The sequence below is a fragment of the Dermacentor silvarum genome, chromosome 7, assembly GCF_013339745.2.
Source record: "Dermacentor silvarum isolate Dsil-2018 chromosome 7, BIME_Dsil_1.4, whole genome shotgun sequence".
Lineage (NCBI taxonomy): Eukaryota > Metazoa > Arthropoda > Arachnida > Ixodida > Ixodidae > Dermacentor > Dermacentor silvarum.
The window spans coordinates 19723611-19749167 of NC_051160.1; the positions used below are offsets into that span (position 1 = coordinate 19723611).

A 25557-nucleotide genomic window follows, 5' to 3' on the forward strand; every position below is an offset into this window, starting at 1 on the left:
TCGTTTCCACCACCACCCGTACTTATGCCCACTGGAGGACTAAAGCCACTTCGAAAGTCAATTCTCTTTCGTCCTCGATTACGGTCGCAGAGAGTTCGTATGAAAACACATGTCAGGTAACACAAAGGCACACAAGGTCGGGCAAATAAATGTATTGTGAGTTGTTTGAAATATTGTTTAATGCACACACAAAAAATTGCCGTGGTTGATCTCGGTTAAACCAAGTTTGTCGAGCGATAGCATAGTATTACTTGCTTTGGGAAAGGACACAGTTGCTGCTCGGCGCCGTCAGCAACTATACCGCATCTACAATTGCACCACATGACAACACACAGACGCTTCTCGTCGCGGCAGCAGCAGCGAGCGAATTGACCTTCATGCTGCGTCTCGCTTCAACGCGAACTAAGCGTCGAAAACACAGCGCATACTGCACTCGGCTCACTTTTTGCACACATCGCAGATCGCTTTGATGACGAGGCCCGCGCGACCGCGCACTTTGTCCACATCGCAGATCGCTTTCAAGATATGGGCGCTCACGCGGCGTAAGCAGCAGCCGCCGGTGGCGTGGAAGTCCCACTCTGACCTTGGCTGAACTTCAAGGCCAGATTTACGGAGCCAGGCGTTTTCTGGGTTTGTACCTGGAGTAGTAGAGCTATCGCTCTAAAAATCTGTACCAAGGAACACAATAGCTAGGATACTTTATTTGCTTCAGTAAACTGCCTGATTCGACCGCAGCGTGAACAACGTGTGGGCAGCTGGCTACTCTGGGATTTCAACGTAAAGTCATCGTATATTCTCCTACGTTTTTAGAGCGTTATAGATACAACAGGATGTCACTTGACGTTTCCACAGCGCCATTAGTCACCGTGGTGCGGCAGCATGCAGAGTATCTTGCACTGGCCAATCGAGCGGAAGGCGTTGTAAGCGCACGTGATGGCGGGCGCCCACCGGGCACAGACGCGCTGCACGCGGTCGTAGTACCAGAACCGGCGCGGGCTGTCGTGCGACGACTCGGAGCAGGGCCGTAGGAATTGCTCCGTGACCAGCGCCAGGCAGCGCTTGTCCCTGCGCACTGGAAGAATATACGTATACGTATATGTCATATAAGGCATGGCACACTGTAAACTGATCGATACCCTTAAGTGTCCTTGAGGGTGCAAATTGCTCTATATCCCCTTCAGACACGAATTATGATCGACTGTCGATAGATGTAAGAAACATACGCAGTTTTATGCTAGGATGCTTGAGACTCGACTGAAAGCAAATCAAGGTGGCATGGAATGACTCGATCTTTGTGCATTTTAGGATGAGTCATCGTAATTACAGAGTGACTAAATATTTGAATGTTGTAAAGTCATTCATGCTACGTTTCTTCATAAAAAGGATTGAATCACCCACTCGAATTACATGCACAAGGTATTTATTGGCCAGTATTTCAAGAAATAAAAAAAATATTTCGAGGTTGCTATATACCGACATGCCCCACGTAAAACATCATGTAAAACATCACGTAAAACACGGTAGTGCCTTCACCAAAGCGGTACTCTGTAAAGATACATATCACTCAGAAATAATATAATAGTAATATAAGTTAGCAGAATGTTCAATTTACCCTAAGCTTAATGTTTGTGTTCTATTTCTTGCTGCCACTGCACAGAAATGGCAAAAATATATGTGGCGTCCACGAACGCAGACGCCGTGTCTGAAGGGGATATAACTCGCAACCTTACACCCGTAGGGGTGCAAGGTTGCGAGTTATATCCGTAGGGGTGTGAGTAATAGACAGTAAAGCACCCTTAAAGCTACAATTTGGTTTACAGTGGAGACACCGTTTCAATAAAGCTCTTTGGTAAACGCAGCTGAAGTCCGCCAATGAAGATTACACTGTGTTTCAAATTTCAACAGAGAAGATATTTCTAGCTTTGCGTGAGACATTATACGTTATACGTTATGCGTGATTGGTTATCGTGATACGCGACACGGTGGGCCCTCTGCGCATGCGCTTCCTTTCCGCGGAGCCGGGGTATAGACATGCCCAGAGATCAACGCTTTAGCGTATACCGTGCATGATCGTGTATATACCGTGCTACAGAACCGTGCTACAGAGCGTAGGATCAAAGTAATGATGTAGGATGATGAATTAGGCTTTTTAGAATCGTTCCGCATCGTCAACGCATCACCAACGATGATGCTGTGGCGCCACCTTCTAGCTGGAAATAAAATCAATTCACTAGGTTTTGCTCCGTCTCGCTATAGACCTAGCAGGGTGAAACCTAACAGCTGATATTTATATAATGTTAAAGCATTCCTAATACTTTGTAGTTCTCACTCCTCAGCTTAGGTGTGATGAAGTGATTGCTGACTTTAGCATTGTTTTCGTGCTCTCGCTAAGCAGTGCAAGTAGCAACGGCGTATTCGCATCGAAGCTGCGCGGTCCTTGTTGGTTCGGCCCAGCTCGGACGCTGCCATGTTGTTACGCAATCGTAGTGTGCCTAAATTATCGCAAATCGTGGTAACGTATCACGCAAAGCTTAAGATATCTGATAACGCCCCTCAGTTATTCCAACGACGAGGAGTTGTTTGAGAAACTCACATTCGGTCCTGTGTATTTTTGAAGATGGCGAAAAAAAAATGCTTTATTATCCGTGACAAGACAAGGACACAGCTGAGCCAGCATTCCGGCGCAAAATTCAGAACAGTGAGGTTTAGGACAATTTTTTCCAGTAATAAATTCAACACTTTCACGCCAAACACAGAATTCTGAAAATACATTTTGCCAGTTTAAATATATTTTGTGTTACTCTTTTTTTTTTGTCCCGTCAAGTCTAGGTGCACTGCCGACATCATCCCTTGACGCTAGGTTATTTATTATCGGTCTCTAACTGAACTCCTCTAAAGCAAAGCAATCATTATGTCATTTGTAGGTGTATTGTGGTGTATACATCTTTCTTATTTTATGGAACAAGGTATTTACATTGGGTAGACGGGGCCCTGCTTTGGCTGCGTGGGCATTACAATTATTTAAAAAAGGCACACCTGTTTCGCATTGTTCAGCACTTTGATCGAAATGTGACTCCGTTCCGGCATTTGAGCAGGCTTCATTTCTTTACACAAGTAAAGATACGAGAACATGGAGAACTTTTTTAGCGAAACTTGTCTCGGTATGCGCGTAAGCTGTGAATCGATGCCGTTCTTAGATTGCGAGATGTCATATCTTGGTGGTGCTTGATACATTTATATACCTCCAACCCACCTTTTTTCTCTATTTTTCTTTAATTTCGATATTTGTGCCTGCGTCACCTATCACCCTGTCTATAAATTCCATGATTCCAAATAAACAAGCTTTAGTAAACATATGCGCTGTCTCTGTTTTCCCTGTGTGTTCTGGGTCCGGATAATGTAACGATTCTATTTCATTGTTACTTTTTTCGCGCTTCCGCAGTGGTCGAAGTGGTGCTCGGCTCACGTTATCATCGGTATCAGCCGGCGTGAACGGTGGATATTAATAACCTCTTAAGACCCCTTTTACAATACATTGCACATTGCATTCAACATTTTTTCGAAATTCAATCGGCAGTGATTACGCAAAATATTCATTCTGGGTATAAACTACGGTGCATGTGTAACCATAAAGAATTGGTTTACTCATATTTTTGTCATCTGCTTTCGAGAAATTTGACACTCAATTGATCTAGACCTCTGTGTCGACCCAGACAGCCGAAAGCAACCTTGAGGTGTGTTTCGACAACACTGAGATTGCGGGAAAATACACAACGTGACAGCAACATGGCAATGTACTACACGTAGTTCCATCTTCATCTCGGCGTTTAAGCGATGAAATTCAGTTTTCACCATAGCATACGTTAGGAGATGATGGAGATAGTCTTTTTTTTTCACGTACATAGAGACGCAGTTTCTAGCATCTAACCGTGGTATTTAAATATTTAATTAAAAATTGTTTTTCAAGTTCACAACACGACAGTAGACAGTACAAAATCACTTTTAAGAGCGACTGTATCCCATAGCTGTGTTCGGGTCTGCAGGATGATATAATATAACGTTAGACCGGCCTCGATTGCGCATTATGCCATTTGAGCCCAGCTTTATGTCATGAATTCAGTTGCGTTGACACTTCCATTGACAGTTGCATTGACAGTTGCATTGGCAGTTGCACTTTGAGATCGCGTACCCTCGCAGGTCTGTACACAGTCCCGGCGTTTGCGGAAGTGCGCCGGCGAGTCCCGGGCGCAGACCCTGTCTGGCTGCCAGCGTCGGCACGAGCCCTGGCCCGGCTGAGGCGAGTCTCTTCCCCGCTGGACGAAGATCCACTCGCCACGATCGTAGTCCGAGCCGTTGAGGCAGCGAAAGTACATCGGTTGGCTGCAAGCTGGGCAATAACGATTAGCTGTTGTAGGTGCAGAAGCAGAACTGACTTTGCCGACGGACTGTGCACTTAAATCTTTCTAAAGCTGGGCATTTGATATTGCAGTTAATTTAGTCGATCCATAAAGCTTCATGCTTAGTACTTAGCAGAGCCGTAGAGCAGCACTCTAAGAATGCTCTATACTTAAGAAACCTGGCGCTATTTCTTGAAATATAAGGTATATAGTCAGCAGTCAATGTAGTCAACCACATGAAGCCAAAAGACAATGTAGCCAAGGAGAGCGCAGGGGAAATTATCTGTGATTGTAAGTGAAATGTAGAAATGATAAGGTAAAGTGAAGTGAATGTGGATTTAAAAAAAAACAGCTGGCCGCTGGTGGAAGCCTATTCGATATCCCCCGCATTACTCCATGCGATACTCTACCAATTGAGCTATGGTGACGGCTATTTTCCCGTACACTGTTTTGAATATTTGCGCATGCGTAAAATATCTCTCCTTGGGAGTGTTAGCCAGCGCCGCTCATGGCTATGGCAGCGGGTGTGAAACATCCTTTTAACCCCTGGAGGAAGGAAAAAGATAGGAGGGAAGCATCGCGCAACGCGATTGAAGCCAAGAGTGTCGTCCCAAAACGTGCTGGAATCTTCAGAGCGCGGAGGATTCGTCAGGGCGCGCGGTAGGTTTTAGTACTCCCGGTTGATTTTCTTTCGATACCCATTCGCATTTTCCTCAATCCACGTCCATTCAAAAGCAAACGCCTCGGCAAATCTCGATTCTTGCTCCGTGATCTCGGCGCAAGAGGTCACGTGTTGGGCCGACACTGAGCAAAGGGACTGGCGTTACGGAGCGTTCGTTTGCCAAGGTTGGCCATGCTGCCTCCTAACTTTTTCTTTCTTCGATGTTTTAACCACAGGAATAGAGTCAGTCATTGAGAGCAAACAGAATATAAATTGAGAGCTTTGTGAGTGTGCAGAAATCGCTGAGAACGGTGTGGGAATGGCGGTAAATGTGGCAATCGCCTGTCGTAAGCATTCACGTATAAGCATACCCGGAGGACGTGACGGCATGGCCTGGTGTGCAGCCCTCTCCGAGGGTCCATAGGTGGCGGTCCCCGTAACTCCTCGCTTCTTCAACAGCGCTGCTGCATGTTACGGCGTTCATGCGAGCGTAAATATGAATACAATTAATGTAAGTGAAAAGGGGTAATGACGTCAAGAGAATTTGCGAATGAGACAGAGCGAGAAGGCAGCGTTTCGATCCACTTGCTACCTCCTGTCAATCACTTCCCTGCTTATTTTCCCACCAATGCTTCAAACGTCTCTTGCTTATCTCGAGTGCTGACCGGTTGATGCTTCCGTCCACTTAAAACTCCAAGTGCTTCTGGAAGGTGTACGTTACCTGCTGTTCTCGCTGGGTGAATCCCTTCGCATTCCATTAGGATGTGCTGAGTGGTCTCCGAATCTTTGCTGCAGCATACGCATGCCTCATCTAGTTCCGAATATTTTCTCCGGTGTGTTTTTGTTCTTGGGTAACCAGCTCGAGACTCAAATAGCAAGGTACTGCCCTTTATGTTGTGATACAAGTTTTCCCTTCTAACTTTTTTTCTTGCCTTTACAAATCTCCATGGTCTTTTTTGTTTCCAATCTTGACGTCCAATTCACTGTCTCTGCTTCTCTCTCTTTTTGATGACTCCTGATTATCTGTTTACACTTTCAATTACTCTGTACTTCGTTGCCAACTTTCTTGACCTCTTCCTCCATTCTGTGTCCACGCTTTTCAAGTACAGATATTTGTGCACTTTAGCCGCCCATTTATTTTCATATGTTCCTGACTGTTTCATCAAAACTAATTTTGCTCCGGGCTTCTCTGACTTCGAAAGAATCCCAACCTATGTCACCCTGCATTGCCTTATTTGTGGTTTTTCTCATCTCGGGTTGTTTGATGGGGTGGGCTCCCAAAGCCAACCGGCCTACGGATATTTGGTTAACATCCAACCCCGACAAGATATCCGCTTTTAGGCGCAGAATGGCATTTGCGAATGTGAGCGCTGGCACCATGACTCCTTTCTAGATTCCATGCACCACCTCATATTTATTGTGATCCCCCACAGTGTTTCATTATTGCTAAATTCCGCTTCCCCTTTATTTTCAGATTATCTTGGTGGATGCTTAATTCTTTCCTTCGTTTATGTATACGCCAATGCACTTAAATTGCTTGACTGTGGGTACGAGTTGGTGTTGCATCGATATCACGTGACTACTCGTCTCTTCATTAAAGATAAGAATTCCTGATTTCTCTGTGCTAAACTTAGGGCCTACATTTATCGCTGCGTTGCCAGACATATTGGCAAGTGTTTGTAAATATCTCGCATTGTCCGCTGTTAGTTTTAGCCAGCGCCCCCACACGCCAAGGTCACGGACGTGGAACATCCTTGTAATATAGCAGGCGTCACGTGGTACACGTGAGCTTGGCAGCAGGCAACCGGCCCATAAACCCTCGTATGCTACTTCATGGCATCAAGACTGCCAAATTTGAGGCCTTCGCTGCTCGAGGGACCGGTGTGACAGGCACGTAAATAATGCATCAAGGGAAGGCTGACGTACTCCAGCGGGAATATAATTATATGTTATGCCGCAGTACACAGAGTTTCATGAAAATAAAACCAGAAAACACTGGGAACAGACTATTCAGATGGCCTTTCAACATCGCCTTGAAGCGGAAATGGTAACAAATATGTGGGGGACACTTTCGGAATTGTCGCCTGCGGAGGCCCCATGCAGTCTATATCAGTCCATACAGTTTATATATCGACAGTTGGTGCTGCTCACACTTGTGCTTCGGGATGGCTCGCGGCTATGTAGGCGATGATGATGACGCAGGCGATGCTGAAGATCGTCATGATGCCGCAGATGATGGTGCGCATGTACGGTTCGTACATCCTAAAAGCCAACAAGATAAAGAAAAAGGCGTCAGGTGCCTACTTCATATCTCTTTACTGCTGACAAAACAAATTCTGTCTGCACCACTGGATCGAGATAAAAAGTGGAGTTCCGTGGTTTACGATAAGAACAACTGTTTATTGCGCGCAAGATAATGGGTTGTTTGATGCTTTTAATATAAGCGGTGTCGAAACAGTCCCAAGGGGCTTCCCGCTCGCTCATGCAATTCGACCTCGTCGAACCGCACAAGGAACCACCTAAAAAATGCATTACATTCAGTTGCGTTTCAACAGAAAGACTATTAAATGCTACAAAAAACTCAATGGACACATAACATAGCTTCAATAATAAATATTGTGACTGAAAACAGCAAAATAAATCTAGAAACGGTTGTGAGCGGCGGCTTGGCGTGCTCATGATAGCACAACGCAATAGGAAGTGATGTGCTGGAATTTTGATTTTATGACAAGCGCCTTCCAACTCCGCAGCGTTCAGTCGAAGCACTGCAAATGCGAGAGTTTTGCACATGACTTTCCACATTTTTGGCGCACTATTATTGTCGGAGATGTTCGGACAACGCTTACACTGTAAAACTTTATACACCTGCAGGTTTGACGCGTGATATAACACCGGTGCCATTTTAAGGCTATAAAATATTCTTGTACATGACGGCGAGCTCAAACTAGACCTGAGATGACAGAAACCGTAGATAAAGAATGTGCATTAATTTTAACCACCTGGTGTGCATCGAAATATCTGATACGATAGCTTCACAGCGGCGGATAATTTATCTCATGCACTCTTCGTATCATCTCTCACAGCTATCACCTTGCTTGCTCGCCACAAAAAGCCGCCAAGAAGGAAAACTTCATTTGCCCCCGTGAGTGATTCAACCTTACCCTTAAATGGCAAGGTGTTAGCCACGCCACAAACCAAGCACGCTTTATGCACCAACAAGGGTGTTAAAGCGTTAATGTGGGAAGGCTCGTGATCTCTGAAGTAATGATTTTGACGCAGCGCGGTCGTCACCGCTTGCAGTTGTAAAAACCTTGCAGTATTGCTTACGAGCTCAAATGACTCTAAAGGCCTGTCCACACTAGCGGAAAAAACGTGCCGCGGCATGGAAAGTGCGCCGCGAAAACAGGCGAGCGGCAACATTTCCTGCCGCTACTCAGAGAGAATGAGTCTCGGAGCCATTTTTTCTGGCATGCCGCTCGCCGCCGATCGGGCAGAGCAATCAGGAGCGTTTATTTCATACACGTGGGCAAACGTGGCAAGAAACTACCACCCTCGCTCACCATCGCTCATCACGCCGCATTGATTTTCAGCTGAGAACGAATCTATCACGTGCTTGCCACAGGGTTCAAAACACCCGCGAGTGTGACCATACTGGCGCGTTTTGCCGCAAGCGGCTTGCCGCGTGCGTTTTTTCTCGCTATGGTGTGAACGTACCTTAAGCAGATTGTTCCGTCTCACCCAATTTTCAGCGCCACAGGGTGAGTGAAACCGAAAAGCAGTCTATGACATTTGCACACTGAGGCAGCGAAAGATACTTGCGTAACCGGTATAGCAGGAAACGGCCGACAAGCGATTGATGACGTTTTCCGACGTCATGCATGGACTCCGCCCATTTATCACGAAGACACCGTACTTATGTGGTGATGACGCCCGTGTGTCAGGGTGTTCGTCTTGAAGGCGCGGAAATTGTTTCTCTCGCAACGAGGCTCGGAATTTTCTCATGTTTTAACTCTGCCTTGACGTCTTCCTTATCCTTTCCCATAAAGGGCCCCTGCACTGCACACTCCATTGCAAATTTTGGTTACACACTGAAAGTTATAGGATGGCATCTAGGGTGCGTTATACCGAAATAATTTTAGAAAATGGTTCGTTATTTCAGGAGATAGGGGAAACTGAAATGCCGCGTTACATATGCTGCCAGGACGTGACTCGTGCAATGCGACACGTGACAGGCGTGGCGACCAGTCGAAGGCGCGGCCGCGGTGCCATGACGCTACCTTCGGAAGTGATTTATTCCGAGTGATTTATTCTTAGTGGCTATGGCGTTGTGCTGGTGAGGAGTGTTAAATATGGTATACTGAATATAGGGTGTTTAGGTGTGAAAAAAAAATGGACGGTAGATATAAAAAAATGTGGTTGATCCCTCTTATATAGGAATCGGTATAGAACACGAAAGTGAAACGCGTCTTCACAGAAGTAGTGTAATGTTTATTGCACATTGATATATAATGTCTATTGGTGTTTTGTGGCTAAAGCACCCTTAGGCGTTGATGCACCCACGCTGACGCCTGGTGGCACGTCTCCTCCATCACGACTACCAACGTCGATGACCATGAGCAACCGTCGTGCATATTGAAGCTGCACTACGCTGCACACGCTAGCACAACGCGAAATACGAAGCACGTAACTGACACACTAATACAACGCGCAAGACAAAGCACGTAACTGAATCGTCACCGAGTCAAATCAGCGCGTACAGCGCGTCGTAATTGCAGCCTCCGCGATCAACTTCAGAAACATTTTCAGAGCTAATTGCGGAGGCCACGCTCCGCTGTGCTGAGTACGGTGAACGCCACCTAGGTGGCGTTGGTAGTGCTTCTTGATGCCAGCGTCCCTTCGAATGCTGGCATCGAGGCGTCGTAGTGCTGAGACCACCGAAGCGTTCACTGTCGGTGCGCGTTAGTGTCATAATGCAGTACTTCTCTTTTCTGCTCGTAGGCGGCGGCACCGCCCCGAGCAAGAGCGCGGGTACACGGAGGAGTGTTAGATATATAAGGCGCGTCTGTGTAGCTCTCTGCAAATGCGTTTGTGGCGCAATGGGTTAAACGCTCGGCGATCTATCGTCACGGACCGAGAGGTCGTGGGTTCGATTTCCAAATTTTGCATGTTTGTGGAACTTTTTCTTCTGGTTTCTTTCTTTGTATTATGTTCGTGTATGTTCGTGTGACGTATTTCCGTGACGGAAATACGTCAGTGAAGTCTTGGTGGACCCCGGCATAAAACACTTTCGTGTTAAAAAAACACTAATTTTAAACCCTGATTGGTATAAACGTGTTAACTGGGAATTGCGCCACTATTTAATTTGTATTGGATAATATCTAGCGCGGGGCTCAATATGGACGGAGTGCAAGGATTGTCGTAGCTCACTTGTGGTTGAAATAGTATTCCGCTATAACCACCCATACTTTGCAATAAGGGCAGCTAAATGACCAGTCACACATGATTTGAATAAAGCTTTCAAGTATCACGATGGTACATACAACATTTTTGTTGGTTGGACAGCATTGCATTAACTTCACTGTTCACTTCACTGCTATATTGGAGACATACCTGAAAGCGTGAATGACAGGTCTTATTATTTTTTTCTGCAAATTTAATGATCGAGCGACTGCTTACTCAGGATCATGGTGGCCCAGGCGTTCGTTGGTTGACTCGTGAAGAACTGCAATAATAATAATAATAATAATAATAATAATAATAATAATAATAATAATAATAATAATAATAATAATAATAATAATAATAATAATAATAATAATACGCCCGCAAGCATCGCAGTGTTAGACGAGAAAACGCTACTAAAATGCGTAAGTTGTGTTTGTGTAGTGCAAAGAAGCACGAGCACGAGCAAATAAAACGTTCAAGTAAATTTACGGAACGTAGTCTACAATAAGCGGAGTCTGTATTCAAAAGACTTCTGCGTAACATATTTCCTCACTGGTCAGCGTTTTTCTACGCATTCCTGTTCTCTGCTGGCTTCATGGTGTTCATAAAAATGCACCCCCTTGTAACTCCCGACTCTCTTAATTCCTTAGAAGGAGAGTGTTACAGGGTATACACACGACGGATATTAATTAGGCGACGTTCGAAAATGACATTGGCTTCTCTAACTCGTAAGCAGTGCAAATATTGGGATAGAACATTGAAGAAAAAGGGAAAATCGCGACAAAAAATGACATGAAAGGACGAAGCCACCTTGAATCGAGTGGAATCTTTTGACTGACGACGCACCGACTGCTTAAGCGTGTCATAATTTTGGCAACCTTTGCAGGTGACACGATGTCAAAGAGAGACAGAAGTTTCGGCTGTGGGTGGCCCGTTGCAATTACAGCTGTGCAAAGTTTCAGGAACAACTTTTGAGGAAACTCACAGGACAGGTGCGTCTTGGCTGTCATGGCGTCTTCACTTCTTCGTCCTTTTTACTTGCTTGCTTGCTTTCTTGTTCTTCACTTGTGGCGCTTACCCACTGCGGGGGATTGGCCAAGAAGCTGGCGGTTACAGTTTAAAGGGAAGGGGCAGAGAAAAAAAAAAAAACAGACGAGAAAGTAAATCAGGGTGAAGTATAACATTTATGAGGGGGGGGGGGATAATTAGAAAATAGATTTATCTGGCAGATACAGAAATAAAAATAATTGTATAAGTACATTTTTGTGGTATTAGAATAATTTGGGACACACGCAACAGACAGACAGACAAAGAACTTTATTGAAGGTCCACACAATCGGCAATTTAATGAGCTATCGATTAATGATTTCAAGAATTAACATGGTGGCCTTTGCTTGTCACAGAGATAGTCGCAAATGGCCACGCACATGTTCCTGTTGGTTAAGGCCAATGAAGAAGCCCCGAAGGAGAGGATATTTTGAGCAGTTATAGAAACACCCAATTTTCGGAAAGAAAATTCGAGTTTCTTCCTGTGATTTCGAAATCGACGGCATGCTGGTATAGAAAGGGATCAATGTTTTCGGGTTCCTGGCAAGTAGGACACAGAGGGGACAATGTTAGGCCGGACCTTGGTATAGGAAAAGATTTACTGGTGGGATGCGACAGCGTAATTTTGTTATGGAGATTTCTAATTCACGTATGGGACAGCATTTAATGTCCCACGAACAGGGCAAATGGTTAAATTCCGACGTTTGGATTTTCAGTATTGTCGAATCTCCGCGCGTTTCGCTTGTGCTTCGCTGCACGCCAGCGGCGTTTGCTCGAGCAAGCATGCAAGTGAGGCCACCGCGACAGGCTGCAACTAAAACAACAACAACAACAACAACAACAACAACAACAACAACAACAACAACAAACGAAAAGTAAATTGATCTAAAACAACTGGTTAGAAGCCGTATGAGTACATGGCTTGTTTTATTTATAAGGGCAAATTCGTTTTTTCATACAGAACTGAGCTTGTATAAAGAACATTTTCACAAAAATCAGTAAAAGAAAGACCGAACTATTTTTAAGTGCGAACTCAGCCACGGCAAAAAAAGTATTTCTAGTCCCTACAGCGTTGTACCTGATATATGAAACGGAGTGTAGGCATAACGAACAGTTTTCGAAGAGCTAAGATAACGGCTAAGATAACGGCTGATAGTTCATCCAGAAATATGAGTGTAAAGTCCGGAAGGCGTGATACATATGACCAGGATAGTGACTCTTAGAAAATACCCACACCCGCTTCTCTTCACTCATTGACGCATCAGTGGCGATCACATGATCTATTCCCACTTGCGATAAATGATCTTGTAGCGTGTCATTCAAGTATGTAGTGGGCAGGAGTTTGGCATTCGGTGGAAATATATCGTCAAATTCAATCGTTATATTAGGCAAGGGCTTGTCTAGGCAAATGATCTCGCGTATATTCACGTTTAATGAATCAAGCTGAGCTTGTCCAAATAAAACATAAGGTCTATGTAGGCGGGACCAATGATCATAGAAAAATTCTCTTATTTCACCAATAAAGACTAATTGTGATCGTCTCAAGGAAGATTCATAAATGTTTAAATATGCTTTTACCGTTAGAATGCGGAATCATCAGGGAAGAAAATGCAGTCGTGCAGCAGCACGATAAGTTTTCGCCCAAAGTTGAAGACCCACCTTGTCCTTCCATTCAGGTGGCACCCTCCGCAAGAGCTGCACCATCGTTGAAAGAACACATCCACAAAAACACATCCCCAACACATTCCCAAACACATCCCCTTGAACACATCCCCACAAAAACACATCCACGGGATATTGCAATACGAGTCGGTAGCGTTTTTAAAACAGCGTTTTTATTTCTATAGCAATTATATGGACACTCCAAGCGAATTTTCGCCGTCGTCGTCGCCGTCGGCGCTGCCGTGAGGCTCTGCGTATACTTAGGTATATGTATGCCATATATACCATGCTGTATATGCGAGGGTTATTGCTACACTAGTCTATCACTAAAGTTGCTCATACCAGCTCATACATTCGTGAATAAATTCTTCAAAATTTTGAGAATGGCAGCCCGCAAGGAAATGACTAACAAATTCTCAGACTATTAGATACTAAAATTCTCAGACTATTAGATACTAAAAGTACAAAACAATATCAGAGCTCAAATTTGAAAGCTATGTATTTTGACGGGCGCGGCTCTTTACGGGCAGCGTCGTAGAGCCTGTGGGCCTTCATTACAGCCTTTACACGGCGTGGTAAAGCTTTTAAGGGTGCCAGAAATTGTGGCGCACCAGCGTATATCGGTTCCGCGTTAGTCAGACCCGCTTATAGTTAGAACAACCCCCGAGAAGTTAGAGTGCAAGGCTAAACCTTCCTATCACTGTCGGTGCTTTGCCCTGGATGGAACTGCTAATTTTTTATGCGAAAGCGTCAAATGGCCCATTGAGCGAAAAAAATTACACCATCTTCCCGTAGGGGAACCCTGAGTAGTATGCGAAGCAGCCATGGGGTCGACTCAAATTCCCATTAGTTTTCAGTTCGTCGTTTCCGTTACGTTGAGGTACGTAGCTACCGTTATATTTACCGTGCGTTGCGGGAGGAGAATGAGAGGAGCGGAGCGCGCGCGCGCGTCATTATACCGCGAGCTACAGTGGCGCCCCCCAGCGGAGTATGCAGCGCCTACCGTCGCGCCTCTAACCTAAGCTGCTTCGCATTATCGCGCGCGGAGCCGCAGGTGTTGCCATTCATTGCGCAATCCGGAGAGGAGAGGAGTGTCGGAGAGGAGAGGAGGAATGCCGAGAGGAGAGGAGGTGAGACAAGGAGAGGAGGGGAAGAGGATGCGCATGCGTAGTAGGGGTGTGGACGCCGCACGGCGGATGGATGGAGGGAGGGAGGGAGTGACATAGCCCCGACCATAAGCTGCTTCGCATCTAAAAGCTTCGCGTCTGTCGTCTGTAGCAACGAAACAGCACCTAAGCTCCCATTGCCATTGGCTGCGACGCCACGTCACGAGCTCGCCTCGACGGAGCAGAGCGGGCGAAAGGGCACACCTGCTGCCGGGTTAGCGCGCCAGGTGCTGCATGATGGGAGGGGGCATTGTCACGACGCCACGTCACCCTCGGTCTCACTCTCTCTTTCTCGGAAGCCTGTGTAGCGTGCACCGTTCCTTGTTATCTGCGCGCCTCCGTTCTACCTGCGCCTCGGTAACACCAAATCAAAAGCGCCCCAAGCGTCTCAACACGCTCGCTTGCCCGCGAAGAGTTCATAACTCGAAGGACCACTCAGCGGTGTTCAATCGTACATTCAACTGCACATGTTCAATGCTACGTTTTCGTAAATGACACGCGCTGTTCATATTTTCTTCAATTAAGTGCTATTTCATTCTGCTCAAGCTTCGCACCTTGTACTCAATGTGTTGTTCCTCACGCCTGTAACTAACCACTCCTGCTTAAGGCCTCTCATCAGAGGCTGGCAGTACTATTGAAATAAGTAAACAAACGAATGAATAAACAAATAGCGCTTTTGTATTTACAACTCATAAGAAGTCCTTACGTGTCCTCGCATGTTTTTGCCTAAATCGATCCCATCCTCGAATTGGCGCCTTCTTTCGGTAGCTATAAGCAGCAAATATTTTAATGTCATAGCTTCAGTCGTTCATATATATGTTTGTTTTTGGCGATGTCTGCTTAAAGGGTACAAAAGTGGTCCAAAGTACTTGATTAATACTTACTTAATGTTAATGCCGGCCCACAATCTTCATTATATATATAGACAAAAATTAGCCAAAAAGCCAGAGCATACATGCTGGCTGCCCAGATTGGTTATGCTAGCAGTGCGTACGTACGTTCGGCTCCATATAGGTCATCTACCGCAGGAAAAGTGAAATTGAAAATTTACTTTAGCACAGGCCGAAGACGGTGATGGCCTGCGCGCTCTAGATACATTCATTAAGTTACATGACATTGATTCGAATGCGTTGTTACTTCTTATTTCTTTACCACTGAAGGTTGCGGGATTGAATGCCCTAATTAACGCTACCTTACTGTGTCTTAATTAACCTCGCCCTAATTAACACCAATGGTAGTGGGTTCGAGTGCCCTGATGAACTCTGCATTAATTAAACTGTGCCTTAATTAGCTTCGCCTTAACGCCAAAAGTGCTGCGTTCGACTCCCACCGAAGGTTGTGGATTCGAGGGCCTGAATAAATTTATCCTAATTAGTACGATTATGACGGTGACCCGCGCACCATCAAAATTATTGCGTGAACGTTGCTTGCTTGCTTGACCCGCGCACCATCAGAATTGTTGCGTGAGCGTTTGCATATACGTAGATAAGACACGATGCCGGTGTGGTGTAGTAAGCGAATTACTACACCGAGTCGTCACCATGTACGATTTCATTTCGACGACGCGGTTTTTCGCTCAGGGAAGGTCAAGGTCGTCTGAACGACAATACACATAAGGCGTTCGCCTTAATAAATGAATGAATAATTCTGCTATTTTACGTGCCAAAACCACGATTTCATTATGAGACACCCCGTAGTGAGGGACTCCGAGTCGATTTCGAACACCAGGTGACCCCGCAATGCACGAGGCACGGGCGTTTTTGCATTTCGCCCCCATCGAAATCCTGCCGCCGCGGTATAGAGATTCGATCCCGCGACCTCGTGCTTAGCAGCAGCAGCACCGCTAGCCGCCACCGCGGTGGGTCGAATGTTAGTGCGAACGCATTATATTTCCCGTGAGGCAGAAAATCCGGCGTGATGAAGCGATAGTATCAAAAATGGCCGACGCGGCAACGGGAGAAATAAAAGAAAAAAAAAAAAGAAAAAAGGAAAAAAAAAACTTTGGAGGACGCTTAAGCTCCGCCTTTAAAAGCGGAACGCCATAGCAGTAAAAGAACCCTGACTGCTTCTCACGCTTCCCGGCAACTGCAGCTTATGTAACCGTAATGTTTACCTGGAAGCGCTGGCGGCGAAAGGTACATATATACGTACAAACGCGAGCTTTCTGGTGGAAACGCGGCATCATGCGTGTGCCGATCCCGGAGGTAGTGCACAGCTGCGCCAAGACAATTGCATCATTTTCAAATTTCTGTTATTCTTTCGCGCTTTTAATATTTCAGTCTGAGAAGATTTAACATAAAAGGCATGCGCATGGCATTTGTTTGTGGGCTGTCAATTTCAAAATTCCGAGGAGTAACTTTCTCAAGAACGTAAGACAAGGTATGAGCAACTTTAGTGATAGAAGGCAGTGGCAATAACAACCCGCACATACGGCATGTCATATAGCAAGTCGTGGCATACACATATACATAAATATATACGGAAACTTTCGCTCCCGAAAAACTCAGCCTACGGCGGCACCGACACTGGAATTTCTGCGACACGCGGGGCCCTTAAAGATATCGCGTTAAAAAACACGTCAGGAAAATGCTCGGATTGACGTCACACTTATCATGGAGGTTCCTGTAAACAAAGTAAATTAATGGCTTTGAAAAGAAAGTTTGTTACATTTCGGTCTGGGTGGGAATCGAACCCTGGCCTCCGGAGTGCGAAACGAGCATGCTTCCCGGCGGCACCACGGTTTTGGTTTACTAAAGGGGTGCCTAATGCGTGCGTGGTTGCACACGTCACGTCGCAGCCGTGTGGCTGACTAAAGGTGTGGCCTAGTGCGTGCGTCATTAGGCACGTGACGGCGCAGCCAATGGGGAGGAGGTTGAGCCACGTCATGAGTTTATTTACCCACGCGTCACTTGCTCTTCGGATTTCACCGGTGCTGTCTCTACTGCGATGTACTCTGAAGCGTTGACCTAGGCGGCAGATGTGAAACGTGAAGGTGATGATGATGAAGATGACATAATCACGATAGACCTGCCATTTGACATAGAGGATCGCATAGCTCGAAACAAAGTTCATAGTTCTGCACCAAAATGCTCCGAATGCTTCCGGTCTGTGCACAACTTATGTCTGTGGCCAACACACACACAGTGAATCAGCAGAAAGAACTTTAATGCATGTCAAAAGCGTCAATCGGAAAGATTTCACCAAATGCATTAACAATGCTTTCCGCATTTCCACAGGTAAGCAGTCTTAGGTGTCGTCTAATGTTTGCCTAAAGATTAAAGCAGTGGTCTCCGAACTTTTGGGCCAGATTTGAGGGCTGCAATTGTGGAGGCTGGAAAATGCAGTAATTTAAGTAGTGCAAATAAATTCGTAAATAAAGTACCGGTACTGAGATTAGTCTCGAAACGTCATTCCAGTTACATACCCATTAACCCAAGCTGGCGTGAAAGAGGTTCATAGAAAAGCGACACACCTTTAATGTTACAAATGCGGCGACCCAAGTTGGTCCGATGGTTCGTTTCGAACCTTTGTTTCCTCTGCACAGCAGCCTAATGCTCTACCCATGATTAGACCATGGACTACCCAGGGACCCTAGTTGGTGTGAAAGAGGTTAGGCGCGGACAGACAGACAGACATATTGCAAACGGGGGTGAAGTTCCCTAGGAATGCTAATCTCACCAAAACTACAAAGAAGCCGCAAGGGCAAAGCGAAAAGCGAGTTAAAAACAAACTGTCATAGATACCTGTCCCACCAAGACTGTCATATGTACTAAACAAAAGAAATCACCGACGATTACGATACTCCCTAATGCGGATTTCGAGCGCAGCTGTGTAGGTGTTTTGAATTCGCGATACATATAATAAGGTAATTATGGCAAATAACTTGATTCTGAAAGACAGCCTGCCTTCGGCGGCGCTCAGCCTCTGCTGCAGAAGAAGCATTTCCACCGGTTGCGTGGTGGTGGTGGAAAACTTTTATTGAGAAGGCCCGAAGTAATGAAAATTAAAAAGCAGCGTTGTGGGCGTCGCTTGCTGTTCCGAAAGAAAGCGTGAACACGGGAACGCGTGGTCCTCCCTTATCTGCCCCTGATTGCACTGCCACCGGCTGACAAGGCCTCGCACCCCGGTTGGCCCCACCCAACTCCTGCCCTCCGGTTTGCTTCGCCCCCTCATAGCGACATCTTCAGCCTCTCCTCTCCTGTCTTCTTTTTCCCCACTCTCCTTCTCCCCGTTGGCGCTGAGCCGTGCTCCCTCAAAGGCTGTAGATGATAGCGCCAATCCTTTTCCTTCTTCATAAGACCCACTTCTCTCTCTCTCTCTCTCTCTCTCTCTCTCGCGGAGCGCATTATCTAGCGGTGGCGCCACCGCAGGCGAAGTAACGCAAGCGCAGTGATGGCAGGAGCAGAGGCTTGGCAACCCTGAGCAGAGGCGAAAGGACAACACACAATGAATATATCTTGAGAAATGAGCTCAGCTAACTATAGTAACCACAAATGAGAACCGAGCATGCTATAACATCGCAGTGAGCGATACTCTTCAGCACAGATGCGGGTATGCGATATTTAAACTATCGATGCAGACCGATGAATAAAGATATCGAGCTCAACCGTTACACAGTGAAGGCGTGCTCGCATTCGCAACTTTCTCTCGCTCGAGTTGCCAAAGTCCACATCCGTGACAAATTGGGCCCGTTAACATTGAAGCTGTCATCATGGCAAATCAGTTCAGCGGAAGCCCGCAAGATAGAGCTAAGTCCATGAAAGGGAGAAATTGTTATCCGCCTCACTGTTGCATGAAGCTACAAAGAAAACCCACACGGTTCCCTCAGAAGTAAAATTTCGCATTTGAAGAAAAATTAGTCCCGAAACTGGACAAATTTTCCTTCTATTGAGAAGTTATTTATTTTTCTTTAGTTCTGAGAAACCCGTATTTCTTAGAACCCCGTTTCCTTTGTAGTGTCGTGGTACAGTTGGGTGAATGACAGTTGTTCCCTTTCATCGGGCGCGACGAGTGATCACTTCCGCCCGCCAACTATCACTAAATGCACTGTGCTCACAGTGAAGCTAACCGGATCACCTTTAGCAGATCTTCTCTGAATTCATTCTGACTGCAACTGTACTTGGCATGTATGTCCGCAAAAGACGATATATACGCTCGCGAGACTTAAACCATACATTCTGTTCGTTACATGATCTTTTTTACTCAATCAATCAGTTGTTATGCACAGTTCTTATTATGTGTCCCGTGTGATGGGGCAAGAAATATCACGTGACTTCCTTCGTCAGACTGGGCGAAGGCAGTCACGTTCACTAGAACACGTCGACTAGGTTGAGAAGAGGAAGAAGAAGATCCGTTTTCTCGCTAGCCGGCCGTCTCAACGTTCATGCATGGACCAGGGCCGTGAGTGAACTTATCGGGTTTAATATCGCCGCACGTCACGTTCTGACGTTAAACAGGGGCCGATAATTAGGAACCATTTCTTTCGCAAGGATATTTTTGTCATTGGCCTGCCGGCATTCGCCGATATCATGTCCATCGTCAACATTGGCTAGAACTTGCCCTTACGAGCAATTCTAGCGAAATATCTTTTTGTAAATGCGGGCACAGGACATTTTGTCGTTGAAAGGCGTAGTGTGAGATGATAACTTGGTGTCCGCCAAAAAAGCAGCGTGAAAGTTCAAAATCCGTGCGGGTTCCTCGCTACCTACAATTTTTTGTAGTCCCAGTATGGGCTAGCCCCATATAAACTTACACCACATTATGTGATGCTACCTTTAAAAAATAGAGCGCCAGATGACGAGAGAGAAAAAAAGGCATGCAGTTAATCGCTGAAGAGCAACCTAAGTGTTTTATCACCTCGTTGCAATAAACATAAAAGGGTGTACAAAAAAAAAAGAAGGGAACGATGAAAAGGAAGAACTAAATTGAAGAAAAGACAAAGAAAGGCTGGTTATGCCATGATTATTTAAGAAAGTGCGCAGAATTCGGAAAGCTTTACGTTCGCAAGTAATGCTTGCATTGACTGCCCGCCAGCGCTAAGAACGTGTCAAACATCGCTATTAGCTGAAGCCTGCTCTAACGAACAGTTGTAACGTAAGCACGTTTTTTCCGTATTCGGCGTACAGGTGTCGAATATTTGTTTAAGTATGCTTCCTATTGTGATAAGAATTACTTCTTTAACACATCATTGTTCGATTTCGTTTTTTGCAGCTCCACACGGCCACTTGAGAGAGTAAGGACGTTTTCTTTTTCTCTACCACCTCTTATTGTTGTACGTGAACACGTGGGGAGAATGTTATTCCCCTCACTTTTAAAAATTATGGGTTTTACGTGCCAGAACCACGATCTGATTATGAGGCACGCCGTAGTGGGGGACTCCAGAGTAACTTGGACCACCTGGGGTTCTATAACGTGCACCTAAAGCTAAGTACACGGGTGTTCTCGCATTTCGCCCCCATCGAAATGCGGCCGCCGTGGCCGGGATTCGATCCCGCAACCATGTGCTTAGCAGCCCAACACCATAGCCACTAAGCAACCACGGCGGGTTCCCTCACCTTTCTCTTCTTCCTTTCGAAGCGACACTTTTGCTTGAGCTGTAGTGTTCGCGTTGGCAAGATATAATTCTTATTCAGAAAACTGCGTTTTTGTAATAAGCTGAAACAGGCGAACTGTAACGCTGTCATTTCTTAAGAAAAAGAGGCCGAGCTTTCCAACAGCTTTCAGGAGAAGAGCGGAACTTATTTTGTGTAGAAAGGTACTGACATGATAGTTTTCACTTATCATTTAGTTGTGTTAAACGAAGGTACTAGTCCTCTAAGCCCCGGAAAAACTGCGGGCGAGCCTCGGAGCGATCTAAATAATTCGATCTGCAACCATTTCGGTTTCGTTCCCCAGGAAGTAAAACTGTGTCCTGACGTCATGACGCAGTAGGTGGTCATGTGGGAGCATAACGTTGCAACGTTTCGCTGTTCGCTCTCGCTCGGTTGTCTGCTATACTTCTGCTCACTGTGAGGCCCGGTGTAGAAGCATAGCAGACGACCGAGCGGGCGTCAATACGTATTAGACGATGCTATCAGTATCAGATGAACATGAACTATCATACGAGTATCAAGACGAGTATCAAGACGCGCGAAGAGCTTCGCGATATACGCGCAACTCCAAATCACCGTCTGCATTTTTGGCTCGTTCGCGTTTGCTTCCTTCGCCATCGCCTATGCGACGGCTGCTTCCGTCCTCGCTGTCATCATCTGTCGTGTGAATGCTTCGAAGTGATACGATCCACGTCACACGTCACGTGTCTGATTCGTCCGCGATTACGTCCGTCGTGTGAATCCGCAGCTTTACAAACACCTTTTCCGTTTGTGCGTCACTCTAGGAGGAGCGTCGCCACCATCGAGGGCTATGGAGAAGCCGAAACGATGAGGTTCTTCATCATCGTCCTCATCGTTGTCGCCTCAATGATCCTGTTGCTTTTGGGGCTCATATTGTTCGGAGTCAGTAAGTATACCGACACTCTCTCAATTCTCCTTCAGACTGGGAAAGGTTGCAGGCGCTAAAGGGACGCGGACGGACGTGAGAACAACGAACGGCGCTAACTCGCAAGTGTTAATTTGGAGAGACGTTCACGTATCTTTATGGACCTCATTGGGCAGGGTTACCAGGGTGTGAGATTATGTCAAAGATGACGCGTTTCTATGACTGTTCGAGAACCAAAAAGCATAGCCTGAGAGCAGCCAACACTTGAGGTAATTGAATTTAGAAATATTCAAAATTTAGCAGCAATGCGCGTGTAGGATTCAGGACTAGTTCCTTATCATTATCTGCAAATTAAGGAACTGAACTTCTTTTATGTACGCGCACGCACCATCTTTGACGTGATGTCATGCCCTGGTTTCCATTGACAACGAGGACCACATAAAAATGCTCGCGTTGCAAGCGCAACTGCAGGTGGTCCGCATGCAGGTGGTCCGCAGCAGACCACCTTCAGTTGCGCCAGACATACGGGGTGTTTTACTTTATTGCCAACAGAATATTTAGGAATCACCCGTGACATGTAACACAATTGTGCTAAATGAGCTAGATTACTCTTCAAGGTAGACATTATTTGCACAAAAAAAATGAAAGCGAATATTTCAATAATTTTTTAACCTAATTACTTTACGCCACATATTTTGTCCACGTTACCACTACAGGATTGGACGCTCTGACCGGCAAGCTTCCTTGCATTGCACTCAAAAAAAGACAAAGAAACGCGAACCATAAATATTGTTTGTTGTGCCTGCTTAAAGTTGGCAATTGTTTTTCCACATTTGCTTTCTCTCGGTTTCCCTGGCCGAGTAGCGCTGTGTCCTCGACAATGCTATTTGACACTGCAAAAACACCGCCGCAAAGTTTGATTTCAAACCGTCGTTCATCGTCTCAGCAGAGTCAGAATTTTCCATTTAATCTATTCTCTTTCTTGCTCGCAGTGGAAGTCACCTACTATGAATACCCATCCAAGCCGACGACGTCCAAATCTCACTGACGGCGGCTGGCAAAGGGCATCGATGAACCCTGTTTGTTATTAAAGTATATTGCGCGCAACCATGCCTGTCATGCTACAGTTTTTGCCTACGTCATCAGTCTACTTATTAATCGTACATATGCCCGCCGCCGTTCTTTTTCTAGGTGTTCTGGCAAGGTTTGCAGTTTTACAAAGTTTTCAGCTTAGGCAAAACAAACGAAATAAACAACTACAAAGGGTACACCTAAATGGCGCTCGGGAGTATATGCCGGTATTTGCTAAAGGTTAGCCTATGGGCCTGACATTCTACAGCTGTCTGGTATAAAAGGCACAGAGAAAAAAAATTAACAAGAAAGGCAGACGACCCCGCTTCAAACGAAACACGCCAGCAGACATACACACCCGCTGGCTATATAAGGCGTGCAAATTGGTTTATTAGTTGGGTCTGGGTGTTGGTGCGCAGATTACCAAGAAGTAGGTAAAAATGTAGAAAAACCGCGACCAAAACTTATCGGATAAAAAATAAGAGTGAAAAAGAAAACATAAGAACATAATGAATTGGATCAACAGCGACACGATGAGCAAGAACAGGGCAATATCACACTAATTGGAGAGGGAGAACATGTATGGAAGGAGAGAGACACTATGAGAAGACAGAAGAAGAGCGCAGATAAAAAGAAGGCTCAAGAGAACGTGTAAAAAAGAAACACGCTTTGAAGCACGGTTTGAAACTACATTTTGAAAGATATCGAGATGGAGAAAATGACAGTTGTAACGACTTTGCATTCTGTGGAGAGGCGAATGATGATTTCGCATAAAGAGAGGACGTGGGTACGACTACGTCTGCACCTAAGTGACAGAAATGTAGGACGATTATTCGGACTTGAAAGGTTGTTGGTGCGTGAGGTCAGAAAACGATGTTTATTTATATTATGAACTTTTTTATCTGCACATAGAATTGCGTGTGCCATTCCACACCACTGAGGCTTATTTAAGTGATGGGAGACAGATAGACGTAAACAATTTGAGGAATGGACGCTGGGTACGGAATATCTTGTTTGGAGAAATAGGATTTTGTACGGCTGCGACAATGACGGCTAATTAGGCTCCGTGCGAATGCTCGATATTTTCGAATATTCGATCGCATATTATGCGATTCGATATTCGCTTCGGTCCGAATTTCAGTACTGGAAGTTTTCGCAGTATTTGAAACGTATTTTACCGAGTATAAGCCGCATTCCCTCTTACAACATCCAGAAAAAATATCCTTGTACGCGGATAAAGCACGGAAAATACTGCATACAACGGCCAAATCTTTGTAAAAACAGTCTCAATTCGCGGATGCACGAATGGTCCACGTTGTAATTTCGTCCAGCGGCTGTCTTCGTTTGCAGTCGTCGTCTACCGATTTCTGCCACCTGCTCAAACATATTAAACATATTATTCAAACTAATTATTCAAACATATTATTCGCAGCTGCCATACGGCTTCCCGAGAGCCGAACGGCCGCTGTGAATAGATTTACGTCGCCGCGGCACTGGTTAGGCCTAACAGACAGGCCTAATAGACAGCCTGGTAAGGCCTAATGCTTGTTAGGCCTGACAGACAAGGCAGGTGCGCCGGTGGACGGAGAAAAGTAGCGAGCAATTTACCGCTACTTTTCTAATAAAAGTAACTTTTGTTACTTTTGTGCTTCAATGCATAAAAAGACGTTTTGTTAAGAAAGTAACTGAAACGCCAATGCATGTCTCCGCAAAGTTCTGGAATTAATACCTCGAAACTGGTGTCATCCAGAGACTTCGTTCCACTTGGATCCGCCTTGCGAACTCCTCGGCTAGAATTTGTAAATTGCAATATTGGCAATAAGGCAAGTAGTTAAAAAGTGAATCAGTGAATTTTCGTAAATTATTCGATTATGCATTTTGTAACGAAGAAGAAAATTTTTTTGTGCAAGTAATGTCCGCCTCTTTGAGCAGAGCAGCTCATGAACTAGGATTGTGCTCTCTACCACAGGCAACCTTTAAAATTTTTTGAAAGTGTTCGCCGAAACAACCTGTATATCGAGTGGCACATACGCAGTCGCACGTAGTAGGTGTCCTTCAAGTTGTTGCGTACTCGGCAAGGCAGCAGCCAGCAGCCAGAAATTCGGGGAAGAGACAACTAAAGCTTCGCTTCAAAATACTTCAAACAACCAAACTAGGGTGTACATTATCGTAATCTAACTTAAGGACCGCATGTTTCCATGGAATTTGAAGACGTGCGCCTTTGTAAATAATGCCGCCGTACGCGTTTAGTGCAATGCCTTGAAACCGAGTCAGTTCCGACGAGAAGAAGAAGAGGAAGAAGACGTGTCGCCCCATGTTCCAAGCTCCATGTGTGCATAAATCAGTAAGTTACAGTCCTTTATTATTTGCCATTTGTGCGTTTATCTAGCGCAAACCATTTTTTTTACGCTGCAGAGTAGTTCAAGCGAGTGTTTATCGTTAGGTCTTAAAAAATCACTTGAAACTGGCATCGTACGCCTTCTTGGCGGCATCCGGAGAACCCCCGCTGTATGCAGTCCGCAAGATTTGTCGGTTCTGAAGAAATTATCAGGATTTCCCGCGGCGCGCTTCGTACGATGTATCTTATATTCCGTCGCAAATATTAAGTCAGTTTTAAAAGATTACCACGTTA

At 45.5% G+C, this 25557-nt stretch overlaps 1 protein-coding gene and 1 long non-coding RNA gene across 2 annotated transcripts; one reads left to right on the forward strand and one right to left on the reverse strand.

Annotated features, from left to right (window-relative positions):
• Nucleotides 1-848: 848 nt before the first annotated feature.
• Nucleotides 849-4385, reverse strand: LOC119458682 (uncharacterized). The gene is made up of 2 exons (XM_037720544.2): nucleotides 4190-4385; nucleotides 849-1072 (listed from the first exon to the last, which is right to left on the reverse strand). Exons 1-2 carry the CDS (start codon nucleotides 4371-4373, stop codon nucleotides 858-860), a joined length of 399 nt encoding a protein of 132 aa, XP_037576472.2. The 5' UTR covers nucleotides 4374-4385; the 3' UTR covers nucleotides 849-857.
• A 16201-nt stretch (nucleotides 4386-20586) lies between these two features.
• On the forward strand, nucleotides 20587-22957 carry LOC125946640 (uncharacterized). Its single transcript, XR_007467739.1, has 3 exons — nucleotides 20587-20610; nucleotides 21754-21875; nucleotides 22847-22957. It is a non-coding gene; the product is annotated as an uncharacterized LOC125946640 (long non-coding RNA).
• The last annotated feature ends 2600 nt before the right edge of the window (nucleotides 22958-25557 follow it).